Raw genomic sequence first — 20,379 nt, forward strand, 5'->3', positions numbered from 1 at the left:
CCATGTGTGCTTGCTCTGTGCCCATATGTGTGGATGTATACTTATGTCTGTGTGTACTGATGTGTGCCAGTTACCCACGTGTGGAGGTTTTTTTGACTGTGCACTGAGCATCGAGGAGCAACAAGTTCCCTGTCTCAGGCTCCTTGGAGCTGTCGGGAAGGGTCCTAGTCTTCGAGGCTGCCAGCTGGCTTCCCCCTTCCCTCCCAGGCAAGGCTATGGGAATCTTTGGTCCTCCTTTGGTTACCAGGAAGCTGCCATGTGGGACCAGCTGCCAAATGGGGCTGTGGTGCAATCTGCTGGCTGAGCCCCTTCCGGAGCTGTGGGTTCCTCTGGGTGTGGGGAAGCTGCCCTCTGTGACCTCCCTGCCTACCGTGGTGCCTCCTGGAGTGCAGGACACACCTCCAGGCCCTGCGGCCTCACCCACCGGAAGCTCAACTTGGGGGACAGGCGAGGAGGGAGGTGCCCTGCCTGGTGCCCCACCCTACACTGTGGCTGTCACCCTGCCGCTTCTCAGCTCTTTTCTAACAAACCCCCTGGGGACTGCTCCGGGACCGGGGCTGTACTGCTGCGACCATGTTCCGCAGGAAGCGCAGCGTCTCCTTTGGGGGCTTTGGATGGTGGGTGACGGAAGGGCCACGGCTGAGATGAGAGCGGACTTGGAGGATGGGTCTTGTTGGGTGGCTAGGCTGCAGGTCTCAGGCACCTGGGTCTGTGGGGAGCACTTTCAGTGGCCAGGTAGACTTGGAGGATCCTGAGGGGCCGTCGGAGGCCAGGCTCTGCCTCATTGTCGGAAGCAAGGTCTGCAGGAGATCCAGAAGGTCGGGGTGGTTGCCAGCGTGGGCGTGAGTGTGAGATGACAGTTGAACGGGTGTGCCTGTGTTAGTGTGTGCTCCTACATGTGCATGCACATCTGTGGTTATTCATGTGTGTGTGTGTGTGTGTGTGTGTGTGTGTGTGTGTGTGTGTGTGTGTGTGTGCATGTGTGGTGTGGCTGTAATCTATGAGACCGTGTGTGGTATGGGCCTGGCTGGACAGATGTGCCTTTGAGTGTGACCACGTGTGCTTTCTGTTTCAGAAAACATGGTGTCCTGTGTCCATGTTTGCCCCTCTGGGCTGTTGTGACTCTATGGCGGGAGACCTCTGGGCTGCCACCTCCCTAGGGGTGAGTCGTGAGAGGAGGGGCAGACCCGTCTTCAAGTTCGCCATTCTCGATGACCCACTTTTGCGCCATTCAGCCCTGCATCCAGCCTTTTGCTTAGCCTCAGAGCCACTCCCCCCAACCCCCAAACTTCTGTCTGTCTCCCCAGAGGCTGGAAGCAGGGCCTGAAGTCAAAGGCTTGGCTCCCCTTACCAGCTGCATGCGGCTCAGATGAGAGTGCAGCCTAGTGGTTTCCTTGTCAGTTTCTATTCAGCGGCTGGGCCCGGGGAATTGTTACACCGAGGGAGGGTGTCTGGGGTCCCGGCTGGAATGATGGCTGGCACTGGGGGAGGTGGTGGTGGCAGGAAGGCTGGGGAGACACAGCAGGGGTGCGAGGAGAGGGGCTTTGTTTCTCTGGTCAGTGACTGGCTCCCGGCTTGTCTCTCTGCCCTTTTCTCTCTCGGAGAGCACTTTGCCATCTGTTATCTTTCAGGAGGGGATTCTGGGCAGTCTGTGTCTGGCAGATGGATAGTGAAGATAAGAGAGTGTCAGGGTGGCAGTGTGGTGCCTGCTCACAGGCCATGCCCAATGCTGGGGGCAGGACTGTTGTCCTGGTGGTGGGTCTGGGTTTGACTCATACAGTCCGCTTCCTGCTCTGGGAGGGATGTGTGAAGTTGGACTGGGATCCCTGCAGGCCAGGGTCTGGGTAGTGGGATCTTGTTCTCCCAGACCCGCCTGTGAAGTATGGCACATGCAGAGGGCCTGCCATCAGGAAGCTCGCTTTGCAAGGCTTAGGTCTTAGTCTGTGTTTTAATTTAACCAGTGTGTGTGTGTGTGTGTGTGTGTGTGTGTGTGTGTGTGTGTGTGCGGGTGCACGGGCACATGTGTATGAGTGAACGTATGTGTAGAGATTAAAAAGACACCTTAGCACCGTTGCCTATTAATTTGTTTGTTTACTCAATTTTAAAGTTTCCATTCTATGACTCCTCTCCATAGAGATGTGCACTATCATGGCAGATCAAGTCACCACAGAATCTCTGCTCCTCTAACGGAGGAGCTGGCCCTTGCAGTCTCCCTGACCTTCATTCACTCTTCTCTGTTCCCTTCCCTGTTTACTTGAGCTCCGTTCCCCCTCAGGCAGGCTGTGTCTTGCAAGTCTCTGGGCTCACTTTTCTCGAATCACGAATCCTGCCGAAGCCAGTTGTCTCACCCCCACCCAACTGGGTTCTGAACCAAATACAAGGAAGACAGCTGGTGCCGTCTTATACATTTTGGCTAGTTTCCCCCAGATTTCTGACTCAGGTACTGTTGCCTTCCTAGGGTGAAGTAGATAGCTGGTCACGAGCTTCCGGGTCTGGGGTAGGTAGGTTCTGTGCCGTTCAGGACAGTGGTGATCTCCAGCAGCCAAGCAGCAGAAGAGCCCACTTATTTGTTTATGAGATAGGGCCTCTCACTTTGGTACGGTCTTCACTGATTAACCTAGACTGGCTGGCCAGAAAGCCCTGGAGTGTCTCTCTTCTCCACCTCCCTAGCCCTGGGCTTAATAGTGTGTGCCCCCACCTAATGTGCCTTCTGGGGCTTTATTTTATTTATTTCTTAAAGATTTATTTATTTATGTGTATTGGTGTTTTGCCTCCTTCATGTATGTCTGTGTGAAGATGCCGGATCCCCCAGAACTGGAGTTATAGACAACTGTGAGCTGCCATATAGGTGCTGGGAATTGAACTCGGGTCCTTGGAAGAGCAGCCAGTGCTCGTAACCGCTGAGCCATCTCTCCAGCCCCTGTCAAGCCCTGCCCAAACCATAAGCTTCCAGGGCCACAGTCTAGCATGGGAACCCTGGTGGGAAGGCTGCTGGGTGGGAGAGATGTGGGCTCAGGGACCAGTAAAGTCTGCTGTGGTGAGGAGTCCCGTCTGACCAGGCAGAGGTCAGGAGGGCACACTTGAGGGATTTCGAGCTGCCTCCACCTCAGCTACAGGGGAGCTCTGAGAGCATGTGCTTTCCCTGGGTCTCTCTGGGCCTCACTTTCCCCATGTGTCAATGGGGACCTCCTGCCATAGCACAGGACAGGCAGAAGAATTAAGAGAGTCCTTGAGAAGGTGTAGGATATTTGGGCTTGTGGTCATGGGTCACCATTGGGTAGCTCTGGCTATGAGCAGAGCGAGAGGTTTTGACTACTGGATAGATATGGGGCTCTGCTGGGGTTCCGTGGGAGGGGAGGAGGGTCTGCCTTCAGGATGGAAACCTAAGGAAAGGAAAGAGCCTGGGTAAGGCCTGAGGAAGAGACTGAGCGGGACATAGACCACGTGCCCTGGGTATAGCTGGCTCTGTCCTTAGAGAGAGGGGATCCTGTTCTCTGTTGGGGGGGGCTCTAGCACAGCTCAGAGCTTAATGCCAACCGGGGGTTTCTGGGCAGCTATGGCCTCGCTGTGTGGACCCCTCTGCTTTCTGCCCTCTTTTTCCTGAGTGTCTGCCTGTGGGAAGGAACTGAGCTGGCTGGCTGGGCCTGAATGAACTTTCAGGGTGCCAAACGTCTTAGAGGTAGTGGTGAGTTCACTGATGCTGATGATGGAGACACCGAGAGTGACAGTGACACCCAGGTGACTGTGATAGTGATGGGGATGCTCAGGCGACCGTGATAGTGATGGGGATGCTCAGGTGACCGTGATAGTGATGGGGATACCCAGGTGACCGTGATAGTGATGGGGATACCCAGGCAACTGTGATAGTGATGGGGATACCCAGGCAACTGTGATAGTGATGGGGATGCTCAGGTGACCGTGACAGTGATGGGGATGCTCAGGTGACCGTGACAGTGATGGGGATGCTCAGGCGACCGTGATAGTGATGGGGATACCCAGGCAACCGTGATAGTGATGGGGATGCTCAGGCGACCGTGATAGTGATGGGGATGCTCAGGAGCGACCGTGATAGTGATGGGGATACCCAGGCAACCGTGATAGTGATGGGGATGCTCAGGCGACCGTGATAGTGATGGGGGATGCTCAGGCGACCGTGATAGGTGATGGGGAATACCAGGCAACCGTGATAGTGATGGGGGATGCTCAGGCGACCGTGACAGTGATGGGGATACCCAGGCAACTGTGATAGTGATGGGGATGCTCAGGTGACCGTGACAGTGATGGGGATGCTCAGGTGACCGTGACAGTGATGGGGATGCTCAGGCGACCGTGATAGTGATGGGGGATACCCAGGCAACCGTGATAGTGATGGGGATGCTCAGGCGACCGTGATAGTGATGGGGATGCTCAGGCGACCGTGATAGTGATGGGGATACCCAGGCAACTGTGATAGTGATGGGGATGCTCAGGTGACCGTGATAGTGATGGGGATACCCAGGTGACCATGATAGTGATGGGGATACCCAGGCAACTGTGATAGTGATGGGGATGCTCAGGCGACCGTGATAGTGATGGGGATACCCAGGCAACCGTGATAGTGATGGGGATGCTCAGGCGACCGTGATAGTGATGGGGATACCCAGGCAACTGTGATAGTGATGGGGATACCCAGGTGACCGTGATAGTGATGGGGAATACCCAGGCGACCATGATAGTGATGGGGATACCCAGGTGACCATGATAGTGATGGGGATGGCCCAGGCAAACTGTGATAGTGATGGGGATGCTCAGGCGACCGTGATAGTGATGGGGATACCCAGGCAACTGTGATAGTGATGGGGATACCCAGGTGACCGTGATAGTGATGGGGATACCCAGGCGACCATGATAGTGATGGGGATACCCAGGTGACCATGATAGTGATGGGGATACCCAGGTGACCGTGATAGTGATGGGGATGCTCAGTGACATGGGTGGTGACTGTGGTGGCATTGAAGGTGATGGTGGCGGCTCTGGGGTGACACTGATATCGACGGTGACACAGATGAAGACTGGTCATGGGAGTGACATGGGTGGGATGGTCACAACACGTGTTGTGCTGGTGACATGGGTAATGGTGACACTATTGGGGTAGTGGTGACACTGGTTGTGATGGTGACAGTGGGCAATGATGATATGGTTGGTGGTAGTGACACTGGTGTGGTGGTGACACAAGTGGTGATGACACTGTTAGTGATAATGGTGGCACTGGTTGTGATGTGACAGTGGGGAGTGATGACACTATTAGGGGTGGTGGTGGTGATGTTGGTGTGATGGGGACACAGGTGTTGATGACACTGTTAGTGATGGTGACACTGGTGTGATGGAGACACAGGTGTTGACATTGTCGGTGACGGTGGGTGACACTGGTGTGATGGTCACACAGGTGGTGATGACATTGTCGGTGACAATGGTGACACTAGTGTGATGTGACAGCGGGTAGTGATGACATGTGGTGACACCGGCTGTGAGAGTGCCACAGGTGGTGGTGATTATTCGTGAGTGGTGGTGGCACTCGTCACAATGGTGACGTGGGCGAAGTGACCTGCAATCCGTTGAAGACAGGGAGAACACTGCCCGCTGTTCCTCGGATGGTGAAAGGAACCTCCCTTCCCAGCAGAAGGGCCGGCATATGTAGGGGTAAAAATAGAACCTCACACACTGCCTCCTTTGCCAGAGAAGGCGGGTGCAGGCAGGGGCGGGGAGCGCGCCTGTGTCTGCAGCGAATGTGCTCTTCCCGGCTCCCGGTTTGAACCGGCCTGCCGCTCTCCTTGGAGTCTGCTGTTGGCTTCTGTCCCCGGGGTGGGTACCTGCCTGATGGACGAGCATCTCATGGAGCAGGAGAGTCCCTGTGGCTGAGGTGCTTGTATCTCCTGTGGCATATACGCAGAACGCCGAAGGCTCTAGAACAGCGTTTCTCAGCCTGTGGGTTGGGGCCCCTTTGGCAGACTTCTGTCTCCAAAAATATTGACATTACAATTCATAACAGTAGCAAAATTATAGTTACGACGTACCAACAGGAATAATTGTGTGGTTGGGGGTCACCACACCCTGAGGAACTGTATTAAAGGGTCGCAGCGTTAGGAAGGTTGAGAATCACTGCTCTAGAGTCAGACCCCTAGGAAGCTTCAATTTCTTTAGTTTCAGTCTCTAAAACGCCGGGAGTCCTAGTGCCTTTCTGTTCCAGTTTCATTTCTGCTGCTGTGACAAAAACCTAACAAAAGAGACTATAAGGGAAAAAAGGTCACTGAGAGAAGTCAGGAGGAGCTTGCAGATAGGCCTGCTTGGTACTGCACACAGCCAAGAAACATAGCAGGAACCATGGAGGAGGATGCTGCTGGCTGGCTGGCTTAGGCACACACACACACACACACACACACACACACACACACACACACAGAGAGAGAGAGAGAGAGAGAGAGAGAGAGAGAGAGAGAGAGAGAGAGAGAAAGAGAGAGAAAGTCATTTTATTCTTTTTTGTTTTACTATGTTTGATTATATGTATGAGTCTGTGTGGGGGTATATACATATGAATGCGGGTGCCCACAGAAGCTAAGGGTGTTAGATGTTTCTGGAGCTGGAGGTAAAGGTGATTGTGACCCCTGAATGTATGGGTGCTGGGAATTGAACTTGGGTCCTCCCGAAGAACAATACGTGTGTTTAACTGCTAAACCAGCTTTCCAGTTCTCAGCCAACTTTCTTATACAGTTCAGGACTACCTGTTTAGGGAATAGTGCTGCCCAGAGTAGACTGGGGCCTCCTATATCAATTATCAGTCAAGACAATCTCCGTGTTCACAGGCCGCTCTGATCTAGGCAATTTCTCCACTGAGATTCTCTTTCTAGATAGTTTTCAATTGTGTAAGGTTGGCAGTTAAAGCCACCCAGGAAAGCTTCCCATAGGGGTGGGTATGTGTGGCTCAACCCTTGTGGAACTCAGATTTCCCTTCCTGAGCTGGAGGAAAAATTGCCTTGTAGCAGCCGGGCAGTGGTGGCACATGCCTTTAATCTCAGCACTTGGGAGGCAGAGGCAGGCGGATCTCTGTGAGTTTGAGGCCAGCCTGGTCTACAGAACGAGATCCAGGCACCAAAACTACAAAGAGAAACCCTGTCTCGAAAAACAAACAAACAAACGAAAAATTGCCTTGTAGCAGCTTTCCCTGTAGACAGATGCAGAAGGGAGCCTCATCCCCACACTCATCCCCACACTGACTGAAGCCCTTGCTTTTCTCTTGGCAGGATCGACAAGACCATGTTGGCGGGTCTGAAGGTCAAGTGAGTAGCTCTTTTCAATTCTTTAGAGGTCAGAGATGACAACAGACTGGAGCTCTGTGCACCCTGGGCCTTGGTCTGCCCATGTTGTGTGTGACGGTTGATGCTATGGACCGTCAGATTCCGGACTTGGCTGAAGGGGCCTCTGTACTGGAAGAGACTGGATGGGCCTCTTGAGTGGGTGTCCAGAGAGAGGCAGAGGCATGAGGGGTAGCAGCAGGAACAAGTGTGGTGGGAATGTGACTGGCGGGTATGACTTTCAGGTTGCACACTTATTGAAAGAAAGATGTATTTTCTATTATTTAAACTTTTATGTGAAGCTTCAATGCCGAGAGAGCATCTTTCTGACACGTTCCATCTATTTGTAAAACTATGGCACATTGTCCTAGGACCTCTTTTTAAAATTATTATTGTTTCACTCTATGCACACGGGTGTGTTGCCTGCATGCTGTCTGTGCACCATGTATGTGCCTGTTGCCTGCAGGGGCAAAGGGTTCCCAGGCACTGGAGCTGTGGACAGCTGTGCGCCATCATGTGGGTGCTGGGAATCAAACCCGGGTCCTCTAAACCACTGAACTATCTCTCTAGTCCCTAGAATCTCTCTCTCTCCTATTAAAAGATTTATTTATTTAATGTAATTGAGGTTTTGCTTGCATGTACGTCTGTATGAGGGTGTCAGATCCCCTGGAACTGGAGTTACAAACAGTCGTGAGCTGCCACGTGGGTGCTGGGAATTGAACCCCGGGTCCTTTGGAAGAGCAGCCAGTGCTCTTAACCGCTGAGCCATCTCTACCTCCTCCTGCTCCCAGAACCTCTTAAAACAACATTGGTATGTGTGTGGGATCAGCTGGCCATTGAGTCATCTGTTACTGAGGGGTCACTCTGCTGCGCCCAGCCTGGGGCTCTCTGAGGCTTCATACCACAAATCTCAGGCCTGGGAACTATAGGCTCAGGTCCAACACGTGGTTGCTGGTCTCTGTGGGAAGGGTGAGCAGAGGCCCCTTTGTCTTGAAACTGCTGTCTTCCCTCCCCGCACCCCTTCATTGTCTTCCCCTTTCTGTTCTGTAAACTCTTTGGTCATTATCATTAAGCCTTCTCTCTTGACACTTAGCCAACTTGAAGAACTTTACATGTGCACGCCTCTCTTGGGCCCGCTCCAGCTGAATGAATTGGAAAGGTGGAAAATTCTAGAAGGAAAAAAGAAAAGCTTTGATAATTACTGAAGATATTTTTCTGCCACATATTTTTGTGCAAGGGTTCAGTGGGCATGTGCAAAGCTCTGGGTTCATTTAGGAGATCTCTCTCTCTCTCTCTCTCTCTCTCTCTCTCTCTCTCTCTCTCTCTCTAATGAGTTGCCCCTTTTCAAAGTTGGCTCCTCCATTTGTCCCTGCTCCAAATCAGCTGAAGTGAGTCATCTGGTTGCCAGTGTTGACTTTCCTGGGTACAGGTGCCAGGGCCCAAACGGTCAGACTTGAGGATTGGCATGCAAGGGGGTCAGAATAGAAGGTCTTCCTTCCACTCAGCTGAAAGATGAGGGATTGGGGAGGAGGGGATGGTGAGCAGAGCTGGGAGAGAGATTTTAGCCTCTCCACAGAGCTGAAGCCAGAAACGCCCATGGAACATCCTTGGTTTCTAAAGCTGCTCTCAAACTGGGTGATGGGGCCGTTGTCTAGCATGGTGTATGCACCAGTGTGGCCCAGTTTGGGGCAGGTTGTCTAGACGGGACACTGACTCCAGTTTCATTTCCTTTTGTTTTGTTTGTGGTGCTAGGAATTGAACGCAGGAGCTGGTGTGTGCTAGGCAAGTGCTCTCCCGCTGAGCTCTATCCAGTGCTCTTTTTAAAGTGTGTGTGTGTGTGTGTGTGTGTGTGTGTGTGTGTGTGTGTGTGTGTACCCATGTGCAGAGTCCAGAAGAAGGCATAGGATCTCCTGGCACTGGAGTTACAAGTGGTTGTGAGCTGCCCATTGTGGGTGCTGGGAATCGAACCCAGGTCCTCTAGAAGGGCTCTTATCCATTGTGCCATCTCTCCACCTTGTTCTTTTTACTTTTTAAAATGTGACACAGTGTCTCATAAAGTTTCCAGATTGGCCTTGTATTGCATTAACTTTTCCTGGGGAGTTGTGAACAAGAGTGTTCACCCCAGGTAGGGCATCAGTGACAGACCAAAGAAATGACTTCCTGCAAGTGTAGCTTGGTGAGCCAGTGAACTGAGTTGGGGTGACTCGCAGGAGCATGGCTGAGGGGCTTCCTACAAGAGTGTGGGCAACTTACTGGTCACTATACCACCTAAGAAAGGTCCCCTGCCTAGCGACTGTTAAGCTGCTTGTTTTCCCTTGGGGGAAGGGCTTGTAAGAGGTTACATGTGCTGGTAAAGCCTTCACTACCTCCTGCTCCCCTTTATGAGGGAGCACTTTTTAGCCCAGTCTTGTGTCTCATGTGGATACTCAGAGATGCTATGGTAGCAATGGCCGTGCCTGGAGGACGGAGAGAACAACACCTTGAGTCTGTAATCTTCCTGGCTCCGCCTCTCCAGCAGCCGGGATTACTTTTATCTTTTGAGACATGTCTGACCTTTCCAGAGCTTCCCAGGGGGGTATCTGCATATTGAATGAGGTGTGAGGCGTTAGGCCAGGTTGCTGAGGGACGTGGAGTAGAGATGTATTTTTTGGGTGGATGCCTTGAGCCATCTAGGGCAACTACAACAGTGGTTTATAGAGGCCCTGTTTGTTTGCAGCAGAACTATTTGTAACCTGTAAAGGAGCAGGGTTTAGAGTGGTGTGAGGAGCTGGGGGGATGGGCCAGGGCTGAGAGTTGGGTCTCAGTTGGGTCTCAGAATATCTGGGGGACAGAGTGCAGGCATGGGGGACATGGAGTTGAGACAGAGTGCAGGCATGGGGGACATGCAGTTGAGATGGTGATGTCCTGCAGGATGTCCTAGCTTTAAGATCTGTTGACTCCAGGAAGCAAACACTTTAAACTGGATGTAGTGGCACATACCTGTAATCCCATCACTTAGGAGGGAGAGGCTGGAAGATCTGGAGTTGAGGGGAAGTTCCAGAGCTCAAGGTCATCCTTGGCTATTGCCCTGGATACACCAGGCCCTGTTTCAAAAAACAAAAAGAACAACAAAAGAAAAGCTTTGGTGTGTAGTCTGGTTAGGCTAAAGATGGAAATGATACCTCCAGCATGCCTTAGGGAACCCAAGAGAAGCTCAGGGGGGTTGAACCAGATGCTGGAGATCCATGGATGTTCGAGTAGAATCTTGAAAGGGAAGAACAAAGTTGGGGGCTGGAGGGATGGCTCAGCAGTTAAGAGAACCAGCTGCTCTTCCAGAGGACTGGGGTTCAATTCCCAGCACTCACATGGCAGCTCACAACTCTCTGTAATCCTGTTTCAGGGGATCTGATAGCCTCACACAGATATACATGCAGGCAAAAACCAATGTACATAAAATACAAATAAATAAAATTTATATATATATATATATATACATATATATATATTTAACAAGGAGCAAAGTTGGAAGATTGAACTTCTGATATTAAAATTTACCACAAAACTATCGGTGGCATGGTATTGTCATAAATTTAGTACTATAGATCAATGGAATAGAATTCAGAGTTCAGAAATAAACCTTTACATATATGGTCAGGTGACTCCCCCCCTCCTCCCCCAGGGTTTCTCTGTGTAACTTTGGGGCCTGTCCTGGAACTCCCTCTGTAGACCAGGCTGGCCTTGAACTCACAGAGATCCACCTGCCTTTGCCTCTTGAGTGCTGGGATTAAAGGCATGCCCCACCACGGCCTAGGGATTTATTTTATTTTATATCTGTGAGTGTTTTGCCTGCATATGTGTATGTGTATTATGTATATGCCTGGTTACTGCAGAGACCAGAAGAAGGCATTGAATTCCTTGGAACTGGAGTTACAGATAGTTGTGAGCCATGATGTGGGTGCTGGGAACTGAACCTGGGTCCTCTGCAAGAGCAACAAGTGCTCTTAACCATAAAGCCACCTCTTCAGCCCCTAATAATGAAAAATTAAAAAAGGAAATCACAATGAGATATTACTGCATGCTCCCTACAACAGCAATTATCTTCATCACCATCATCATCGAATACAATAATGATTGGAACTTTCATAGCAGAGATATAAAATGGAGCAACTGCTTTGGGTAATGGTTTAAGAGTTCCTCAGGTGGAAGCATAGAGTCCTGTCCAATAATCAGTCCTCTCAGACACACATTGAAGGAAAATGAAAACATGGCTGTGTAAAACCTTGCACACTAATGTTCATGGCAGCATTGTTAATGATAACCCCAAGTGGAGACCCCAGCGGGTGACTAGGCAAAAGGTGGTATATCCATAAATGGAATAGGATGGCATAAAAGCAAGTTACATAAAAGGAGCCAGACACTGAAAACCACTTCTTACACCCTTCCACCTACATGATAAGTCCCACTACATGATAAGTTAATTCTTTTGAGGGCTTGGGGGTCTGTTGGGAGAGGAGGAGGCAGAGTAAAATTTAAGAGGTACTATGCTTCTGGACTGTGAATGGATAGTGTGAGGATGACAGTGGTAATGATGACGCAAGTTTACGACGGTCCTGAAGACACCGGCTCGTACTTAAAGTGGTATATAGAGTTTGCCTCAATAAAGCTTACTTTTCTTTTCATTTTGAGACAGGGTTCTTATGAGTCTAGTCTGGCCTCAAACTCCCTTTGTAGCCAGAGCTGGCCTTGAACTCCTGATCCTCTTGCCTTCACCTCCCAAGTGCTGGGATTACAGGCATGTGCTGTATGCCTTGCTTTATCAATAATGCATTTTAAAAAAGAGAGCCTAATTAGCCCAGCCCTTGTCAGTTTATAGCCATGCTCCAATCAGTTTGGATGAGCAATGGCTACTTCGCTAGGTGGGGGCTTGTCTGTTCTCAGAGAAGAAAGACAGGAAGACACCACAAGAGGTCATATCCAGTCCCTACTTGCATTGGGACTAAATGATCTGGTCTCATTGTTCTCTTCCTTTAGTTGGCAGTGGGGGTCAACTGGTTTCTGAAGATATATTTGAGGCTGTGGTTCCACTTCCTGGCAGGTCAGCTGAGCAGCCAAATTCATGCTGCAGGGGTTCCTCCAGGATCCAAGACTTTCTGCTTCTGCCTCTGCTGCCGAAGTGTCTTCCCTCTCTGACGTGCAGCAGATACTCCCGGCCTGTGTCCTGCGTTCCTTGATTTCCTCTGCTCACTCTCCAGGGACCTGGTGTCATTGATACAAAGATAGTCCTGGAGGTGTCCCTGAGGCACATAGTTCTGAAGATCAGGTCTGCCCCATCAGCACTGAACACTGAGATTTTATCACCTGTGGTCCAGGGGCTCTGCAGCCACCATGTGGAGAAGGGACCATTGCTTTTGGCATCTGAGAGATAGGAAGATAGACACTTGGAGAGGTTGGGAATCTTGTTCAAGGTCATCAGCAAGAAAGGCATGAAGGTGGAGTTTGAATCCAGGTTTGTATTTTGCTCCATGAGGGTAGAGCTGAGTGTTCTCAGCCCACATCTCCTGATCAGGGGTCTACCTCACAGTGCTGACCTCCTGGTACCCACCTCCCTGCTGGATGCCCAGACCGACAGGAGTCTATGATGCCTTCATGAGGAGGGCCCCCAGAGGCAAGGACTTAACTATAGTTGGAGATAGAGGGGATATGGGGCCATACAGGAACATGGAGAGGATGTGGCAGTAGTACCATGCAGGAGAAACAGGCTTGAATTGTGTGTTGGCAGGCCCAGGGTCTATATATATATATACCCAGGCTAACAAATGGGCAAGTCACTAACTTCTCTGGGTCTGGAAGAAGGGAGAGCAGAATCAGTGAATGGCCTGCTTCTCTCTACCTGTACAGCCTGCTCCAGCTAACTTCCATATGTTAGCCACATGCGTGGCTTATGCCCTTTCTTTTCTGTAAGTCCTGGGGATCAAACCCAGGACCTTGTACATGCAGGACAAGTTCTCAGCCACTAAGCCACATTCCAGTCTTGGCTAATGTCTTCTTGTATTTTTTGAGGAGGGGTGCCAGGGAGGACCAGAATGATGGCAGGTGCTCCCTGCTGAGCAAGTAAATGTGCATATTTTAAAGGCTGCAGCCTTCATCTCTGGATCCCCAAGACTGGACATTGGGCAGGCACAAAAGGAGGTTCTCAGTACAGGTTCACTGAATGATGAAATTGTGGGTCATATGCTTAGCCCATCACAAGGAAACAGGATCCGAGATGGAAGCAAAAGGCAGAGGCAGGGGGAGGGATGCAGGTGGAGGGGAGGCAGAGGCAGGCAGAGGGATGCAGGTGGAGGGGAGGCAGAGGCAGGTGGAGGGGAGACAGAGGGAGGGGGAGGGACGCAGGGGGAGGGGAGGCAGAGGCAGGGGGAGGGACGCAGGGGGAGAGGAGGCAGAGGCAGGGGGAGGGATGCAGGTGGAGGGGAGGCAGAGGCAGGGGGAGGGATGCAGGTGGAGGGGAGGCAGAGGCAGGGGGAGGGATGCAGGTGGAGGGGAGGCAGAGGCAGGTGGAGGGGAGACAGAGGCAGGGGGAGGGATGCAGGTGGAGGGGAGGCAGAGGCAGGCAGAGGGATGCAGGTGGAGGGGAGGCAGAGGCAGGAGGAGGGATGCAGGTGGAGGGGAGGCGGATGCAGGTGGAGGGGTGCAGGTGGAGGGATGCAGGTGGAGGGGTGCAGGTGGAGGGATGCAGGTGGAGGGGTGCAGGTGGAGGGAGGCAGGTGGAGGAGGAGATGCAGAAGTAGGAGGATGGGTACAGGTAAGGTGGTAGCATGTAGGAGTCCTCTATCTTTGGCCTGCTCTGGGAGCTGGTTTGGGACAAAGGTACAGTAACTGAATCATAGTCAGCCCACTTTCCCCCAGAGGAAGTTCCAAGAAGAAGTCCCAAGAAGGAGCCCCTCCACCCTGTGTGTGTGTGTGTGTGTGTGTGTGTGTGTGTGTGTGTGTGTGTGTGTGTGTGCGTGCCTGTCTGTCTGCCTGCCTGTCTGTCTGTCTGATGCGTAGCTCCAGTCACCCGAGATGACTGTTGTACCTAGGGACAGCCACAGGCACCGAATGAACATGAGTGCGGCTCAGGATAAATCATCTCCATTGCTGGGAAATATCATGTCCAAATGCCCAAATCTGAGTCTAGGAGGAAAAAGAACCTGATTGGGGGTTGGAGAGACGGTCAGCAGTTAAGCGCACTGGCTGCTCTTTCAGAAGACCCTAGTTTAGTTACCAGCATCCACATGGTGATTCACAGCTGTCCTTAACTCTAGTTCCAGGGCATCCAATGCCCTCTTTTGGCCTCCTCAGGCACCAGACACATGGCATGTACATATATACATGCAGCAACACATGTTTTTACATATAGAATAAAAATAAATTAATCTTAAAAAAAAGAGAACCCACCTGTATCATTGATGGCTCATTCTTGGCCCCTAGAAATGACACCTCTGGTAGACAGAGAGCATGTGATGAGCTGAGTGCAAATTTCTCCCTCAAGGGAGGGAAGGAGAGGTCTGACTTGGGACGGGTATGCTGTGGTTTGACCGTAGGCCGCCATTGCTATTCTGAGTTGATGATTTAAGCAGCTAACAGTTCAAATTCTATTAGAAACAAGGTGGTTGTAAGTGGGAACAGCTGTGTGTCAATGCAGCTCCCCCTGGCCACCAGCATCTCTGAGAGCAGCCACTACAGACACCGTGCAGGACAGAGCACACCACCTCTGGGAAGTGCCATTTCTTGCTTTGTCACAGCCCTTCACCTGCCCCTCCCCCCCTTTTTTTGGAGACAGGGTCCCACCATGTAGCCCTGGCTAGCCTGAAACTTACTATATAGACCAAGCTGGCTTGAGATCACAGATTTGCCTGTCTCTGCCTCCTGAGTGCTGGGATTAAAGGTGTGCCCCATCATACCCAGTCTGTAAGAGCAATGTACAATCTAGGTGATCATCTCTGCAGACATCCGCTTTCTTGGTGTCAGGCAGTCACGATATCAGCTCGCGGACTCAGGGCTCAATTTCCTGGGTACCAGTGTGTGTTTCCAGGCTTTCCAGAGAGCCCATTACTCTGCAGTCGACCAATGATCCCTACTTAATGGCTCTTTTCTTTGTTCAAGGGCCATGATAAGCGGTTCATTTCTCCACTGGCTGGCAGATCTTTATTGTGGATCACAAGAGTCTTTAGGTCACCACAAAGATGTTCTGGAACTTTCTGCAGTTGACTCATCCTAGCTCCAGTTCTACACACCTGGAGCATCTGCCGAGTTTCTTGGGCTTGTCAAAGACACAGGGAGCTCGATGTTTTGTGGGGAGAAGGTTGAGTCAGTTCAACCAGCATCTATTGGGCATCTACATTCCAAATCCACTGCCAGGCCAGGGATGGTGAGAGGACAAGAACAGGGTGGGAAGGTGGTCTGCTCTTGGTAGCTTTCAGCCCCATAGGGACAGTGCACACAGTTGCCGTGGGATGTAACAAGGGTTCCCACTTGCGCTCCCCTTCTGGAGACCTGGGCATGGCCTAGGGTGTCTCTAAGGGTGTGTGAGGTCAGTGGTCCAGTGTGGGGAAGAGAGGCTTGGTGCTGCATCACTGCATCGTGAAGGCACCACCGAGGTGTGAGGTAGCGTGGGTGAGAGGACCTGGGAGCCGTTGTTCTTGCTAGACAGGAGATGGGCTGGGAGGGGCTGGGTTGGGCTGCCTGTAGGAGTGTGGTTGGGCTGTGGGAGGGCTTGGGCAGAATGAGAGGGCATTCAGAAGGGGCGAGAGCGGTCAGGTTCAGATACTTTGTGGGCCGCAGACCAGAGTGAGATGGTAGGACCGGAGAGAGTGAGCCCTGGGTGGATGTGGGTCCCCTTTGCGGAGATGGGGAGCTCAGGAATTGGGTCAGTTCAGGGAGGCAATAGGGTTCTGAGTATAAAACCTCTCTTCTCTTTCTGCTCTTTATCCTGTGTTGTTTAGGGTCCTGGAACTTATACATGCCAGCTAGTAGAAGGGACTAGAGAAGGAGAGTGTGGAGGGCTGGGGAGCTGGTGTGTCACAGGGAGGCAAAGGGCAGTGTGCCCTGCAGGCACAATGTGGTTATCTTTGCCCCCAACCTAACTCAACTCCTGGTGTACCTTCAGTGGGTGAGCTCCAGGTGAGCTCCTTGTGCCTGGCAGCTGGTGCCCTGAGCTTGCAGGGAACCGTAGAGGAGCTTGTCTGATTCTATGCCCAGTGTCAGAACCTGGGTCACTGATGTTTTTCAGGATGGGCCCCATGCCTGGATAGTGCTGGTGTGTATATGGTGTGTGTGTGTGTGTGTGTGTGTGTGTGTGTGTGTGTGTGTATGTGTTTACCCATGCAAGTGGACACAAGCTTAGAGGGCCTATGTGGGTGCCTGTGTGGTGCCTTTTTTGGCTTTAGCAAGTTCCTATGGTAACCATGAACAAGACTGTTTTGGGATCGGAGTCTGGGGCGGTGTGAGTGGCTACCAGGCGGATGCTTAGCTGGCATTTGGGCTGTGTCCTGATTTCATTGCCAGGCACTGGGGATGTACCTGGAGGTGCCATTTGCTAGGTGGCAAGTTCTGCAAACTCCAGGGACCTATGTGCTCCTAGTCTCACCCTGACTGGTTCCCACCATGCCCAGGAAGCTCTGGTGAGTCCATGTTCTGATTTATGGGTAGATGAACAGCTTTTAGATTTGACCAGGGCTGGTGAGTGTCTACTGATGGGTATTAGGTTCTGGGGACTGGAGCTCTTCTGAGGTGGGTGTGGGACAGCCAAGAAAGGCTCAGCTTATCCCTGGATCCCAGTGAGGGTGTCTTCCATGTGGCTGGTGGAGCCATGGAGTGGAATGGGTATAGTAACTGTGTTAGTGAGGGAGGTGAGGGTGGGGGTGCAGGAGGGTGGGATGGGTGGCCTGACAGTTGGGCTCCCTGCATCCTCCTTTACCCTGATTACTTTCTGGAAGCCTTGTGCTACATGGCTTGGAGTTCTTGACAGGTCTCTCAGGCCCTCAGCTCTGTCCAGGCCTGATGGGAGGCTCTGGATCCTATGGGAAGAGCAGGAAAGAGGTAGACAATCTGTGGTTTGTCTGGACTATCTGGGCCTCCCTGGGAGGCCAAGTCCAGAGCATCATTCCTGGGAGTCCTGGGAGGAGAAGGGAGCCATCAGGAGAGACCCTAGATCTGCAGGGTCTTGGAGGCTGAGGGCTTGGAGCAAACAAGACAAACTAGCCACAAATTCCCTCTGCCTCTGAAGCTAGTCCCTTAGCTTAAGCTTGGTTGTCTCCAATGTCGGGGAGCTCATTCCCTTTTAAGGGTGCCTAGTTTAGTAGAATATAGTTCTGCCTGCTCACTGCTCTCCATCATTTTCATTTTGAATCTCTGAAACTGCCGTTGTATAACCCAATCATATCTGTCCTCCTCCTCAACAAAGCCAACCCCCTGTTCCCAGTGCTCAGAAGGCTCCCCTTGTGGCTTAACTCTTCCCCTCTCCCGGCTAACCAGCCTGGACCCTTCAGTGTATAGGGTTTCTCAGTGCCTGTCCTGGGCTTTGTTTGAAGTTTTCTAGGTGGCCTGCATGAGCCCCCCAGATATGAGGCAGGAGCTTGCTAAGTTGCCCAGACTAGCCTTGAACTTGAGATCCCCTTGCTGCGGCCTCTGGGGAGGATGGGGCTACAGGCCTTGCTCACCTTACTGTTACTACAGGAGCTGCCTTAAAGCCACTGGAGATCTGGAGTTTGGGCAAAGCCTTGACAACTAACTTAAGAGCTAAGAAAGCAGCTGGACAGGCCCTGGCGTTACCTGTGGGTGACCTTGGCCCTGATGTGCCATCGAGTCTCTGCCCTCACTTCTCTGTGGCTGATTCCCCAGTCCCTATCCTCAGGTCCCCTTTCCACTTTACAGCTCTTGCCCCCTCACGGGCTGCCTGATCATTTCCGGCTCTGTTCCCAGACTGGCTCCCTCCAATTAACCTTTTCTCTCTTTCATATCTAGTGCTTCCTCTCTCTGGGCTGAGAAACCTCTGACTCACGGAGGGAGGGCCGGTCCTCCTGCCTCCTAGTTCAGGCCCATTATCTCCTGCCCAGACAGGATGGAAGCTCTGGAGTTAATCTCCTCCCCCTTGTCTCTGCCAGTGTGACTAAGTCTTCATTTCAAAAGCCACTCTAACTGCCCTGCTCTGGGGAGTCAGATGCAAATATGCATGCAGACTCTGTTAGTGCTGACCCCACATGGGCTTGTCCCAGGAGCTGTCGTGGGGTCAGGCCCCCATTTCTGATGATGGGGCTGGTAGTCATGATTGTGCGGGGCTTGTGGGGACTTCTCTTTTTGGAATGCTCACCAACTATCTTAGATCCACAACCAATAGTAAGACCCTTGCTTTCTTTTCACAAGGCCATGGTCTCCAGATGTCTGTGCATCTGGCGACCATAAAGAATTTGGAGCAACAGCCGGGTGTGGTGGTATGAGCCCATAATCCCAGCACTCAGAGGCTGCAGTAGGAAAATCTCAAGTTCAAGGCTAGCCTGGGTTACAAAGCAAGGCCCAGTCCCTGGGGCGGTGGGGGGAGAGGGGGGGAGGACAAGAAAACAATAACAATAAAATCAACATCAATGAAATCAGAGGACCCGGGTGGAACTTGGCATCTGCACCTTTTCAAGATTCCCGAGTGACATCAGTGGCCGTGAAGTTTGAGAACCGCTATCTCCAGGAACAGACAAGCATGATGGTAGCCAGTGGGTCAGGTGGGGCGAGAGGTTCATGTGGACTCCAGGTGGGTCTGTCACTCTGGTCCAGGGCTTGATTTTTCACATTGGTCTGGATGGTCCCTGTGGGGGTCTGTCCTGGCCCGTGTAGGATGTCTAACAGAATCTCTGACCTCTACCCACCTATTGCCAGTAACCCACCCCCAGCTGTGACAAAACTATCTCCAGATTTTGCTGAACTTCTTTGGTCACAGCATGCCATCCATAACCTTTCTCAATGTGTGCAGAAGAGGAGGTACCAACCAGTGGGTTACATTGTGGCCACTGGAGACACACAGTCTCTGTTTTTTTTTTTTTGTTTTTTTTTTGGTTTTTCGAGACAGGGTTTCTCTGTGTAGCTTTGCACCTTTCCTGGATCTCGCTCTGTAGCCCAGGCTGGCCTCGAACTCACAGAGATCCACCTGGCTCTGCCTCCCAAGTGCTGGGATTAAAGGCGTGCGCCACCACCGCCCGGCCAGTCTCTGTTTAAATACTGTCTCTACCTGCTGGATGACTTGAGGCAAGTTAGTTATCTCACCTCTGGTTTTGTTTTCTTGCAAATACACCTCCACCTGTTCTTTCCTGGATTAGCTGACACTTCTAGTACACCCAGCGTTCCCTTCCTCAGCATCCTGGAGCAGGAAGAATCTCACTGGTTAGGGTCACAGTGAGTGCTGCTTCTGCTGTGACTGTTATATGGCTTCTGCCTGTGCCCTTCTCTTATCCCCTGAGGTCAGAGCCAGTAGGAGCTTTCTGTAGTGTTCCTTGTCCTGGCCAGGTGGTGTTCCCTCCCAGTCTCTGACTGATCTGTGAATAGGCAGGCTACCACCGTGCGAACCTCCGCCCCACACCCAGCTCATTTCGAGAGGGTGGAGGGGGCGGAAATCCGTGCCTGGCAGGCCACAAAGCCACATAACTGACTTGTGGGGCCCTGCCCTGGGGAGGAGTGTGCTGACAGCAGCTGCCGTGGCCTGGCTGCTCTTAGATGTCTGTTATAGACAGGAGCTGTGGGCTGCCAGTGGACTTTCAGGAGCAGGATTCAGGAGGGACAGCCTCATCCCCACTCTGCCATGACCAGAATAGGTTGAATCAGTGGCTGCTTACTCTGGTGGCAGGGCAGACCAGTCCAGGGGATGGTTAAAATGCACCTTCCTAGGCCCCTTCTGGGAAATTCTGCCTTATCACCGACGGGTGGGGTTCAGGAAGCCTTAGTGTTTGTTACCACGGCTGGACATAGTACTTGTAGTGCAGGTGGCCCACAGCTGCTTGGGATCTAGTCCATTTAAAGGGCTGTCACCCTTAGGGCTGGAGAGATGGCT

General features: G+C 52.0%; 1 protein-coding gene across 11 annotated transcripts in view; it reads left to right on the forward strand.

Moving 5' to 3' along the window:
• Positions 1-20,379, forward strand: part of Rap1gap2 (RAP1 GTPase activating protein 2) — a 230,443-nt gene that overhangs the window by 33,210 nt on the left and 176,854 nt on the right. For 6 of the 11 annotated variants that reach the window (XR_008222175.1, XM_052756083.1, XM_052756087.1 and 3 more), the window contains one exon: positions 7,278-7,313. The exons of 1 other annotated variant lie outside the window; for it this stretch is intronic. Coding sequence is in view for 8 of the 10 variants with exons in the window: in XM_052756083.1 (XP_052612043.1) it covers positions 7,278-7,313 (36 nt within the window). In the remaining 2 variants the exon portion in view is untranslated. Of the gene's footprint in view, positions 1-287; positions 618-1,111; positions 1,163-7,277; positions 7,314-16,853; positions 16,970-20,379 lie in introns of those variants that run through there. 4 more of the 11 variants (XM_052756091.1, XM_052756086.1, XM_052756090.1 and 1 more) reach the window with 4 other exon arrangements.

Source organism: Peromyscus californicus, unplaced genomic scaffold (assembly GCF_007827085.1).
Source record: "Peromyscus californicus insignis strain IS unplaced genomic scaffold, ASM782708v3 Scaffold_3__1_contigs__length_106647218, whole genome shotgun sequence".
NCBI lineage: Eukaryota > Metazoa > Chordata > Mammalia > Rodentia > Cricetidae > Peromyscus > Peromyscus californicus.